General features: G+C 41.9%; 1 protein-coding gene across 5 annotated transcripts in view; it reads left to right on the top strand.

The window, feature by feature from the left end:
- LOC119489521 (IQ motif and SEC7 domain-containing protein 1-like) overlaps positions 1-12,344 on the top strand; it is a 102,274-nt gene that overhangs the window by 10,079 nt on the left and 79,851 nt on the right. For all 5 annotated transcript variants that reach the window (XM_037772050.1, XM_037772045.1, XM_037772053.1 and 2 more), the window contains exon 2: positions 8,841-8,870. In XM_037772050.1, coding sequence (XP_037627978.1) covers positions 8,841-8,870 — 30 coding nt within the window. The remainder of the gene's footprint in view (positions 1-8,840; positions 8,871-12,344) is intronic.

Genomic DNA, 12,344 nt, shown 5'->3' with positions numbered 1-12,344 from the left:
CTAAAATGGAGCGTTTCAGACAGAGGGTAGATTCATGCATATTTAGGCTGACATTATGAGGAAAATAAAACATTTTTTTAAACATTACAGCATGTAAACATGTTCTAGTAGAAACACAAAATAGAAGTATGAATCTGTAAATGAGCATAATATGGGACCTTTAAAGGTCTACCCTAGGGAGTTTTTGACCACTAGTAGCACTATGGAGTGGGTCCCCTGTTTCGTCTGAGTGATGCGATACGCAGTCCTGCCAATAGACCTTTCTCACAGCAGACATTTTTGACTTGTCATAGTGGGAAAAGCACAGGTGTAACTAATAACACTAACGATGGCTCCGTTCTATTCAAGTGTGCCAGTGAGAGTGACAGTGAGCCAGCATGCACGATACCTTGAACCTGAAATCAAAGAAGCTAAATGGAATTCAGCCATCATTAATTTCATAATTTACACCTGTGCTTTTCCTACTGTGACATGTCTTGAAAAAGACCTATATGCTTTCACATTACTCACTGCTCTACAGGTGGTTGTTAAGGAGCCACAATATGTAACAATGCGCCAGCAAAGGCAGAGAAGAAGAAGATCGCCAGCTAGTTAGCATGGATGTAAACAATGCAGGGTTAAGAATGTGAGCTAGGTTAACTGTTTCCCCCTGTTTATGCTAACTTAAAGGGACTGTTTGTAACATCTTACACGTATAAATCTACCGGGTCGGTGTCCCATATGCGCGCTCGCATGTGGCTACGCTGTTCAGACAGGACTCCAACACAAACTACACGGAAGCACCAAAACCGCAAAGTTATATCTGGTGAAGCCCGTCTGTTAAGCAGTGTTGGAGACGGTCGGAGGACGAGGGGAAGACCGTAGCTTTGGTCTCCAGGGCCGGAGTCTCTGCTGTACTCTACTCGTCTGCTCCTCTGCCTGCCCGCCTTCACTCAGCTCGCTCCACCTCACGTTCATGCGCGCACACTACACACTGCAGAAGACTTCGTAGCTCTGAGAATATCTAGTGAATGTATAGTGGACGTTTATGCAGAAATAACAGCTCCTCCAGACCAACAGTGGTTTTCCGTGTCTTGTGAAGTGACGGGGCTCCGCAGCGGGAAACGTTATCGTCTCCGACCGGGTGCCGGTGTCTCCCTGCAACCACGGTCGGGAGGCTGAGGCAGGAAAAGCCAATACTAGGATCAGCATTGATTCATGGAGAGACCTTCGTCTGGTCAGCTAACATTACTGCCAAGCAGCTGAAATATAGAGTGATATTGTGGTTTTAGCTGACGTGTGTCGCCTCACTGTTTTGAGCGATGCTCGTTCATGTCTATGTAGAGCGAGCACAAGCGCAAGCCCGACGCTGACTTCCTCGAGCCGGTTGCTGCCTGGTGGTATCTTCATATTTAGTCTAAAGTTACAGATATGAGAGTAGTATCAATCTTTTCAACTCTGGGCAAGAAAGTGTACAAGTTCATATCCAAAATTGTTGAATGTTTTTTTTTCATTAGCTAATTAAAGAATAATATAAACTGTAAATAGATCTCCTCAGGATACAGAAATACATAAAGGAATACATTACCATGAAAATGTATGTGGAAAGTTTGTTTATATAGTTGGGTTTGCTCTCAGAAAGAAAGAAAGCAAGCGTAACTTTCTGTCATACATTGTATAACACTCCCTAAAATGTTCTCAATTTTCCTATTTTGTCAGTTTGTGAGGAAAAATACAATAGAGTCTAACTAGCTAAATCTCTTTCCACCCTCTTTTATCATTACAAACTGTGATCAACACTATAGCAGCACACTCGGAGGGGCCACGAGGCCAGAGTACGGTTGCTTGTTCATTCTTTATTTCTTCACAGTTGAACCAATTATCCGCCTTGCAGCTGTCAAAACCAGCTGATGCAGCAGCTGAATCGAAGGCAATTTGTAGCGCAGTACCTGTGGAGAGCTGTTTGAAAGGCTGCCACTAGTTTTTTGCCAAGTGGGAGTGCTATATATGTGTGTATATGTGTGTGTGTGTGTGTGTGTGTGTGTGTGTGTGTGGATCGCGGACGAGGCGGAGGCTGAGTCAACAGCTAAACACAGATGAGGACCTTCTGCTCACACATCTCCTTAGTAATCACGGGTAGATGTCAAACATGGATTCCCTGACAGCTGGCTGGGCCTTTGACGACTAATGTTTGTGCTGAAAAATCTGCAGGATGTTGAAGTCAGTTTTTGCTGATTCTCGTGTCTTGTTTGTGTGGTTTATAATAGTCTACATGCAATTGGCTGAGTAAGGGACTTGCAGGTTCAACAGTTTCCATTGCTTCCAGTCTTAGATGTTGGATTATAAGCTGCGTGTTTCCACACGGTGTGCACTGCTGTTTGTGTTCGGCGTAACCCTGGAGATTGTGAGAGCTCACCTAAATCCGAGCAATATGTTCAGGAATGTAGCCAGAGTGAAAGTTTTCTTGTAACCCGGCTTTCTGTGTTTGATCAGGTGAAGAAAGAGCAGTGTACCTTTTCAGCATGAACACGTGTGTCAAGGAGAGTCAGATCCTATTGAAATCAGAACCTTGAATCTTCTGAATTTTATATACTGAGACTGAATAGAACTTGGTTAAGTATCGCCTCAGCTTTTTGGCCTGAAATAACAAAATATTTACCCTGGCATGCCTAAATGCAGCCAAGGCAGATAGATGAAATGTCTTCCAAAGGCTCATCAATAAAGACGCCGCTCCCGCCTTGACAACAATACTGATGAGAGTGACAGAGTCAGTATCAATTCTTAAAGGTCCCGTCCCTCTGCCGGTGCATTTCCTGCTCCTTGGCATTTGTCTAAATAATATATTGACTATTAGGGCAACGTCAGATGAGTACATGATGAGAAATGAAAGTGGATGAAGGAAGCAGGTGGATTGTTTCGAGCAGTTATACGTACAAATGTGAATGTGTGTGTGCAAGTGTGTGTGTGAAGGACTGGTGGGGCATACAGCCAGTGGAGGTCACGCACCACTAACTCCTTAGAGATACATAATTTGACAGCACCATGAGAAGCAAACCACTACAGAGAACTGGACCGTCTCATTAGATCTGCTTAGCCAGACATATTTCTGCCTGTAATTAGTTGCTGATTAATACAGATCATTTAGGTCTCAGTAATGCCACAAGTATGTGGTGCACCGAGGAGCCTAACGCATGATGAATGCCCTTCATTTATGCACTGGACTGAGAAAAATGTCCAAGGGAAGCAGACATGCATGCACCTCATCAGACAAGCAAGAGCGAAATCTACATCAAACGCTGAAAAGTCCTTTATCTCAACTGCAGTGTTCTTTTTGAGGGAAAAAAATCGTATAAAATACTGTCATTAACTGTGAAATACTGCACTAGAACGTCAAGCTTCTCAGTGTTCCTCTGTGGAAACTGCCAGTGTGAATGAGCTGTTATATTGGACCGCAGGTTCAAGTCATTGATCACTTGGTGACATTGTTGTAAATTGAGGCCAGAGCCACAAAATTGTGGTGTTCTGCTTTTAGTAGAAAGTTTAGTAAATTCAGTGTTACTTCGGATGTGATTTATTCTTTTTCATCACAGCTTGGAGAGGTTTGTTTGCTGAAGCTGGAAGCGTTTCACGGCTGTCACGGTTGCCACCAAATGACACAGTATATTCAGTAAACCCAATAACTGTTTGGGTAACTTTGGAAATAACTCCGGTCTAAGCAGTTCAGTTAAGGACTCTGTAAAGTTCATAATGGAATTCCTGCTTCTTCCAGCATACAGTCAAAGATGAAGTTAGGGCTGCATGTCCTCATTTTAAACTGGAAGGATGCAAAATATTAGGCAAAAGGAAAAACCTGTAATGTTTTGCATGCAATGTGATCTCCGGTACACACTTAAAAAACCTTCTTAGTTGGAAAACATGTCATCAATCACACACCTTGGACAAACTGTAATTACCTCTGATTTTCTTCCGAATTCAGGAAAAGGAAATAGCCACACATGCATTTCCTTTATTGCTTTACCACTCTGCTTTTTCCTCTTATTGCCATAATAAGGGCGGTAATGTGATGAAGTGCTAGAAGTCATTTCTTCAAGGCTTAACCCTACTCAATATTTTACAGCGAAAAACAAATAATGGGTTTATAATTACATTGGAGCATTGTAGTCTTTCTCTGAAAGAGGCGAGGAAAGTAAAACGGCTTTAGGGGAAAGTATCCAAGCCTTTATGATACATTTGAAACCACAGAAATGATTATGCTAAAAATAGGCTATGTAAGGACACAGGGAAAACAGGGATGCATGGGCAGCGAGATGTTGGCATGTGAATCATTGTGGCCTACAGTGTAAGATGTTCATTTGAAGCCAGGCATTAAATGAGCAGACTAGTGCACTTCTGCAGTCGTGTCCAGTTGCACTTGCTCTTGCAGACTGATAAACTCTGAGTCAGCATTTTTTTTTTGCGCTGGATGTGCCCTCTGTCCGTTTCCTCCTTCACAACAGGAAACAGGCTGCCCTTGTTGCAACAGAGCCACAGGAAAAAAAGGGCACGACTTTATACCATGTGAAGAGACACACACGGTTGAACACAGTGAGTTAAAGGGCAGGTTGAAGACACTGACATGACGTTAAAGACCGCAGTGTAAGATGTGATTTAAGGAAGCAGCTGGGTTGAAGTCTTAACTCTGCCACCGGAGATTTGGCTTCTCTTAGGGCCACCGTGGGAGAAACCGATCTCACAGCTCGTGGAGGCCTTCCTGTGGAATGATACCTCCAATGGGATTTGTCATTTCATGCATTATTTAAAAGGCTTCGGGAATGCACCTGAAAGACGCTCAGTAGCCAGCGGTCCTGCACGGAGCGGAAGAAAAACAGCTTTATTTGCATTCTAACTTCCATTCACGTTTTATATCATCATCATCCGGATGATAGATGCTGCTTACATACGGCAGTAAAATGTGGAATTTATTCATTCATGACCAGACAAATGAGCCTTGTCTAGACTGCAAGCGCAATTAATTAATACTTCATCAATGTGTCTCTTATAACCATACATTCAGAAAGAGCTGTCTTACTTTGTCTTACAACCTACTGTGCTCCAAGGTTATAGCAAAGGTTTAGCAATTTACCCCAAATCCAATCAGACTGAGCTCTATTGATTCTGTTTCACTCAAAGAGACAACTCATGCAAATTGCAGTACCGCAGGAGGGTATTACAAATTTCATGAAAAGGAGAAGATAACTGAATGTAAAGTACGCCTCTGTTGTCACCTGCAGCCTTAACTTACCAAGCCAGTGGCTCCGAAATCAAATGCATGAAGTGATGAAGTTCCGCTTTAATACCAATAACTGATGATGATGACACCTCACATTGTATCCATCTGTTTTCTGCAAAGTGCTACACTGATAGTCTTGCAGAACGATACTCTATAACAAAGATCACGCATTTCAAACTACGCCATTGGTTTGAAATTGTATCCACATCCTGTCTCCTAAATGGGTGCGGATATGGCGTGTTCGCCTCTATCCTGTGTAGTGTGAACGTTGTGTAGATGGATGAAAGCAGATGTTTGCTTGATGTTCGCGAATATTGGTTGCCAGATGTCGTAAGAGTGTGTTGCCGAGACAGAGGAAGGTCTCGAACAAAGTTAATTTTCTCCTGATTTGTCCGTCTGAAATATGCAGTTATTGTGTCAGAATGTTCAGAAGATATGTGGCTTGTGAAAAATGGGTCCAGTATTTACTTTGGTGATTATGGGGTGAAAGAATCAGTCACGATCTGTGTCCACGTTCACTTCTCCCATTGGAGTTAATAGACTCAGTCAGTACCTGCCGCTAGTCTCCTAAAGGGACTAAAGGCAGTGGTGAAACCCATGTGACAGATACAGGAAACTCCTTTCTGAACTGTCTCTGGTTGTACCAAACCAACAATCTAGGCATGACCCAGATTAGGATTAGTGCAGATTAGTAGTGATAGTGGTAGTAGTGGTTTGTAGTGGCCTTTCTGCAGGACAGAGGAGCTGTCCAGGGTTCTGACCACTGCTTCCTTGCTCTGGTCTCGGAGGATGTTCGGCCTGCATGGCTGGTCGCAGTGTAAAAAATTGACATATCATTCATCAAAACATTTGTGAAATATGGTTTTGGTCTGATCATTTTTTTCAGTGATGCATTGTATACACAGCAATCAATAGCTTCAGTAATTGCCATTGGATCTGGACTGCAGATTGTGTGTCAATGAATCTCATCCTATCACTGCATTATATTGACCCAGCTCTAGTTTTCACCTCAGCCTAATTCCAACAACATCGTAATGGCATTTGGCGCTAATGAAAACACCAGCGGTATCAAGTCTGTTCTGTGCTTTATGGAATACTTAAAGGATGCTTGGATGTCTTTACCGATACACCAGACAATAGGAAGCAGATGTTTAAGTAATGCAAGAGATTGTGGAGTGAAGAGAAAGATGCACGGCTAAGAAAAGTAACTAAGAGTGATGAGATAGGAGGGAAAAAAATTCAGTCAGCCCAACAGAGAATTAGACACAGCATTATACAACAGAGAGGATCAGGATATTTCTTCAAGCCAGTACACCCCTTCTAAGAAGAACCTTTGCAGCTTACATTACCTTAATGGTATAGTCAGTCAGTGTACTGTCTTTTCACCATGAATACCTCATTGTTTTGTCCATGTGAAAAGTGAAAAAAGGCGACAACGGGGCTCATAAATTTGCCCCGATGCAGCCATGCAGTAGCTTTATTGCCCCTTAGTGCTCCGGTTCACGGAGCGGGCTCCATTTTATTTCTCTGGTGTAAAGAGTACTTTCCTAGCTGTTGGAGTGCCATTTACTGCAGCCTATTTCCAAAAGTGCACATGAAATTTCACAACAGAAATGGAGAGAATTTGATATGATGACATCCAGGGTTTGTGTGTTTTAGTAGGTACCTGATATCTTGTGTTTGAAGAGCTTTGTTTTAAAATATGCACCCAAAATATCCATGTAATACCAAAGTATTCGAGCAGTATTAAATTATCTTGTGCAACATGATAGGCCTTTTTCACAGTGGACATTTGGTCTTGTCATAGTAGGAGAAGCACAGGTGTTACTAACACTAACGATGAAAGGCACAACAGTGAGGCAGCAACAGTTACAGAGTCTCCTGGATAATGTAGCAAACCTATACGTTTATATTATAACCACAACTTTTAATTATTGAAACTTCTTTTCTGAAAATTAATGTTTTGTCCATCAGTTTGGCATGGCAGACGGCCCTAAATGCTACAATACCCATGAGCCTTGGCTGCCATTGCGATATAGAAAAAGCAAGCACCATAGTTGATGCATTCATCCAAAATTTACCCCAAAAAGTTTGTCATCAGTTTTCCAAATTGCGTAATCTTTAGCTGTGTCTCAATTTGGATAGATCCGTTAGTACACTTCCATATAGTACACTGTGTACTTACTTGTGCAGTGTGTGAATTTCGACAGGGTAGTGTTCACACAGCTGTTGTGCACTCACAGGAGGCTCGGTAGATCAGCTGGTGATAGTCAGCCACTGACATTACTCCGTATCGGCAGTAATTCAATTCAGACTGATTAACTAACCATAATGGCATCTCTCTGACTACAGTATAGTGGTACTTGGTGCAAAAAACACATATGTAACTTAAATTTGTATAGTTTGGTGTTTGCTGTTTCAATTGCAACCGCTGCTGCTACCTCGCCTGCCATTTTCACCAAGTTTGAAATAAGTTGTTGGCCCCTCCCCTTCCGCAATGTAGCAAAGATGGCGACCGTTGAAGGTGAGAAGCGTCCAGTGTTCCACGCTCAAAGTTTTGACCGTTTTGAGTACAACATCCGGGTACTTAAAGAGTGCACTGCTTTTTGCCATACTTCTCAGTGTGAACGCACTTCTGCACTCAAAACAGCAAGTCTAAGTACGGAAGTACGCAAATTGAGACACAGATTTTACCTTCCATCCGCTGTTAGCAGCGCACATAACCGATTTTTAAGCTTGATGATTGGATGTTTGTTGCTGAAATGCACCTTGGGAGTTGGAGTTGATTTCTCCCTTTTATACACAAAGACTTTGACTTTTTAATAATGACTAAAGCAGCTAAAATGGAATTCAGCCATCATTAATTTCGCAATGTACACCTGTAATTTCCCAATTGTGAGATGTCTTACGCCAAAAAGACCTATTTAATAGTAATGTTAGGGACCATGAGGTGTTGAGGTGTTTGTAAGTTTTTGTCCACCCTTGTTTTCTTAGATAAGGGGACACAATGATAGAAACTCCAAACAATCAGAAGCTGTACAACCACTAACTACAGCCTCAAAAATGACCATATAGTTTAATCATGTACTCATACTTTCTATTTGTTATTTATATTTGTACTCCTCTTTATGTGTATTACTCTTTGATATGTGTGAATGCACCGTCAGGATTGCTACTTAAGTTTGTTGTACTTTGTGCAGTGACAATAAATTCTATTCTAATCAACACCAAAGCACAAAAGAAAGCCTTTTATATCTGCAAAGGCTAGATGCTGCATTTATAATGTGCACTGCATTGCCGGAGGAGACATTTTTTACACACCCAGTGGAATATCAATGTATAATTTTGTGAATGTCACTAAGTTGTGGCTGGAATTTAAAGTGTGGGCATTTTCTTAGGATGCCAGATTGATCTTTTCAAAAATGTCGCACCCCTCACTAAACTCTGCTGCTGTAATGAAGTTGCTGAATCAAGGGATGCTGGTCAATGAGGCGTTTTTGTTACTGTACATGTCTTTAGCTGCATTACTGACATACTGCAGCATTCTTCTGCTCAACAAAATCAATTACCAAGTGTTTTTTGTGTCTTCCAGGTCTGAATGTGACTCTTCCAGAATAGTCAGGTATGTCCAACTAGTCAGGTATGTCCATGTTACTCTGTCGTTGCTCAGGATTGTCCATCTGCCTGAATTTTGTGAATATCCTCTCTTAAAACACTTGTAAATCCTGTGCCTTTAGGGTGGGAAAGGCTTTGGTGAAGACATGATGTTACATAATAGATATAAAGCTGAATATCCTGGCGTCCTGGTGCTAGAGTGGTTTTCCTCAGTCTGAAGGATGGAGGCAGGCCTGATGTGGTGCCTGTTATTGGTGTTTGTGGATATTACAGGGTGGAGGAAATGATGAGATTTGATGTCAAGTGCAGGCCAAGGTCACATTCAACTGTTGTTAGCTTGCTCTCTGTGTGAACCTTAGTGGCCGGAGATTTGCACACTCTTAGAAATAATGCTGCTAACTAGAACCATATAGGGTTCTTCAGCCTGTCCCCACAGGAGAACCCTTTTTGGTTCCTGGTAGAACCGGTTCCACCTTTAGCCCTGAGTGGGCTGGGAGGATCTTTTAACACCCATACTTTCAACAATACCGATGTTCGGCCCAGATTATCTGGTATTATTACACGGCTTCGTTGAATATTCAATTCTGATTGGTCAATCACGGCGTTCTAAGGTCTGTTATTTCTTTATAGCAGACCGTTGCTATGGACGCAGTTCTGATGTCCGACTCTGGAGGATCGTTTTTGTGTCAAATTATAGATTTCTTAAGTAAGTAGCCGTGTAATAAGTGGGATAATGTACAGCTAGTGGGTCATTGTTGTAAAATAAACCCCTTCAGGGCGATGCAAGACTTCGCTTTGCGTCGGGGTTTATTTCACAACCACGACCGGCTCGCTGTACATTATCCCTTACATGTGACGGGTTTACAGATCCAGTCTCAAACCTCCAGAACTGTTTGCAGACTCATCAGAGCCGCCTGGAATAAGTTCAAACATGTTTGAAAATCTGGATGATTACGTCTGTACTATGAGCGGGACCACAATAGCCAATGAGAGAGACAATCTGGAGCAGCTGACGGTGTTTCCAAGTAAATTATTCTAGCCCTTGAGGCTAATGTTAGCTGGCATACTACTGTTGAGAGATATTAAAACAGATTAAAATCTCCCCTCCACTTCTTGCTGAAGAACAGATAACCCGTGTTGACCTTGTCTCCCCAACCATTTATCATCCAGACTCTAGCCTTCGTTTTTTCTTTTTCTCACTGTAAAGCATAACTACAGCAGGTTGTAGCACCACATCTTCATTTTGTTTACATCTGCTTGCCCATGAGATCATGTGAGAGCGATCAAATGAGGTGGTGCGTTGCTCCCTCTGGCACGATAATCTTAATAATATCCTGTAGTGTGTGATGCGCCATCATTTTCTGATCTGTGTGTGTATGTGTTTGAGATTAGAGAGAAGAACATCTCCTCGTGTGATGTAACCATAGACTGTATCAAATATGGACGTAGTCTCCGTGACGTCACCCGTAGGTTTCTGAAGAGCCGTTGTGAAGTTCAAAGTGGGTGGCTCCGACCGTCACCGTCTTGGTAGTGACGACACAGCCTAACTCAAGGCTAATCCAAAAATGGGCAAAAGAGGTGGATTGTCGGTGGAGCTGAGGCGGGCCGGGTGACGCAGCAGAGCACTTTAACTTGAAGCCTTAAAGGGGACATATTATAAAAAAGTGAGATTTTCATGTTTTTTTTATTATAAAGCAGGCTTCAGTCCTATATAAATACTGTGAAAGTATTGAAATGCTCAATCCACAGGGAGATACACACAGCCCGTATTCAGAAACTCTGCATCTGAAACAAGCTGTCAGGATTTCTGTCCATTTGTGATGTCACAAATAAACAATATTTAGACCCTTTACGCAGTTTTAAACATAAACATTCTAAATGTGTCCCAGTTTATTACTGGTTGCAGTGGATGTGGATGTCATCAACTGACAGGAAGTAAACATGGACCCAAACTGTTGCGTAGCAACGCAATCCTGTTGCAATTCTGTCGCAATTCCGGCGAAATGCGCTAAAACGGAGCGTTTCAGACATTACATTACCTTAATGGTATAGTCAGTCAGCGTAGCTACTGTCTTTTCACCATGAATACCTCATTGTTTTGTCCATGTGAAAAGTGAAAAAAGGCGACAACGGGGCTCATAAATTTGCCCCGATGCAGCCATGCAGTAGCTTTATTGCCCCTTAGTGCTCCGGTTCACGGAGCGGGCTCCATTTTATTTCTCTGGTGTAAAGAGTACTTTCCTAGCTGTTGGAGTGCCATTTACTGCAGCCTATTTCCAAAAGTGCACATGAAATTTCACAACAGAAATGGAGAGAATTTGATATGATGACATCCAGGGTTTGTGTGTTTTAGTAGGTACCTGATATCTTGTGTTTTGAAGAACTTTGTTTTAAAATATGCACCCAAAATATCCATATATATACCACAGTATTCGAGCAGTATTAAATTAACTCGTGCAACAAGATAGGCCTTTTTCACAGTGGACATTTGGTCTTGACATAGTAGGAGATGCACAGGTGTCACTAATAACACTAACGATGAAAGGCACAACAGTGAGGCAGCAACAGTTACAGAGTCTCCTGGATAATGTAGCAAACCTATACGTTTATATTATAACCACAACTTTTAATTATTGAAACTTCTTTTCTGAAAATTAATGTTTTGTCCATCAGTTTGGCATGGCAGATGGCCCTAAATACTACAATACGACACAGCCTAACTCACGGCTAATCCAAAAATGGGCAAAAGAGGTGGATTGTCGGTGGAGCTGAGGCGGGCCGGGTGACGCAGCAGAGCACTTTAACTTGAAGCCTTAAAGGGGACATATTATAAAAAAGTGAGATTTTTATGTTTATTTATTATAAAGCAGGCTTCAGTCCTATATAAATACTGTGAAAGTATTGAAATGCTCAATCCACAGGGAGATACACACAGCCCGTATTCAGAAACTCTGCATCTGAAACAAGCTGTCAGGATTTCTGTCCATTTGTGATGTCACAAATAAACAATATTTAGACCCTTTATGCAGTTTTAAACATAAACATTCTAAATGTGTCCCAGTTTATTACTGGTTGCAGTGGATGTGGATGTCATCAACTGACAGGAAGTAAACATGGACCCAAACTGTTGCGTAGCAACGCAATCCTGTTGCAATTCTGTCGCAATTCCGGCGAAACGCGCTAAAACGGAGCGTTTCAGACAGAGGGTAAATACAGGCATATTCAGGCTGACAGTATGGGGAAAATAAAGTTTTTTTTTAACATTACAGCATGTAAACATGTTCTAGTAGAAACACAAAATACAAGTATGAACCTGAAAATTAGCATAATATGGGACCTTTAATATAATTTAAACGGGTGAGATATATAAGAATTTAGGGTTCTTCAGAAAGCAAATGGTTCTGGGTAGAACCTCAGCCCTTCAGGAAGAACCCTTTTCGAACCCTTATTTCTAAGAGTGTAAGGGGGGTGTTTTTGCTGA

The sequence above is a fragment of the Sebastes umbrosus genome, chromosome 6 (genome assembly GCF_015220745.1).
Source record: "Sebastes umbrosus isolate fSebUmb1 chromosome 6, fSebUmb1.pri, whole genome shotgun sequence".
NCBI classification, from domain to species: domain Eukaryota; kingdom Metazoa; phylum Chordata; class Actinopteri; order Perciformes; family Sebastidae; genus Sebastes; species Sebastes umbrosus.
The sequence above is the reverse complement of the archived record's forward strand: the minus strand, read 5'-3'. Positions and strand labels throughout refer to the sequence as shown.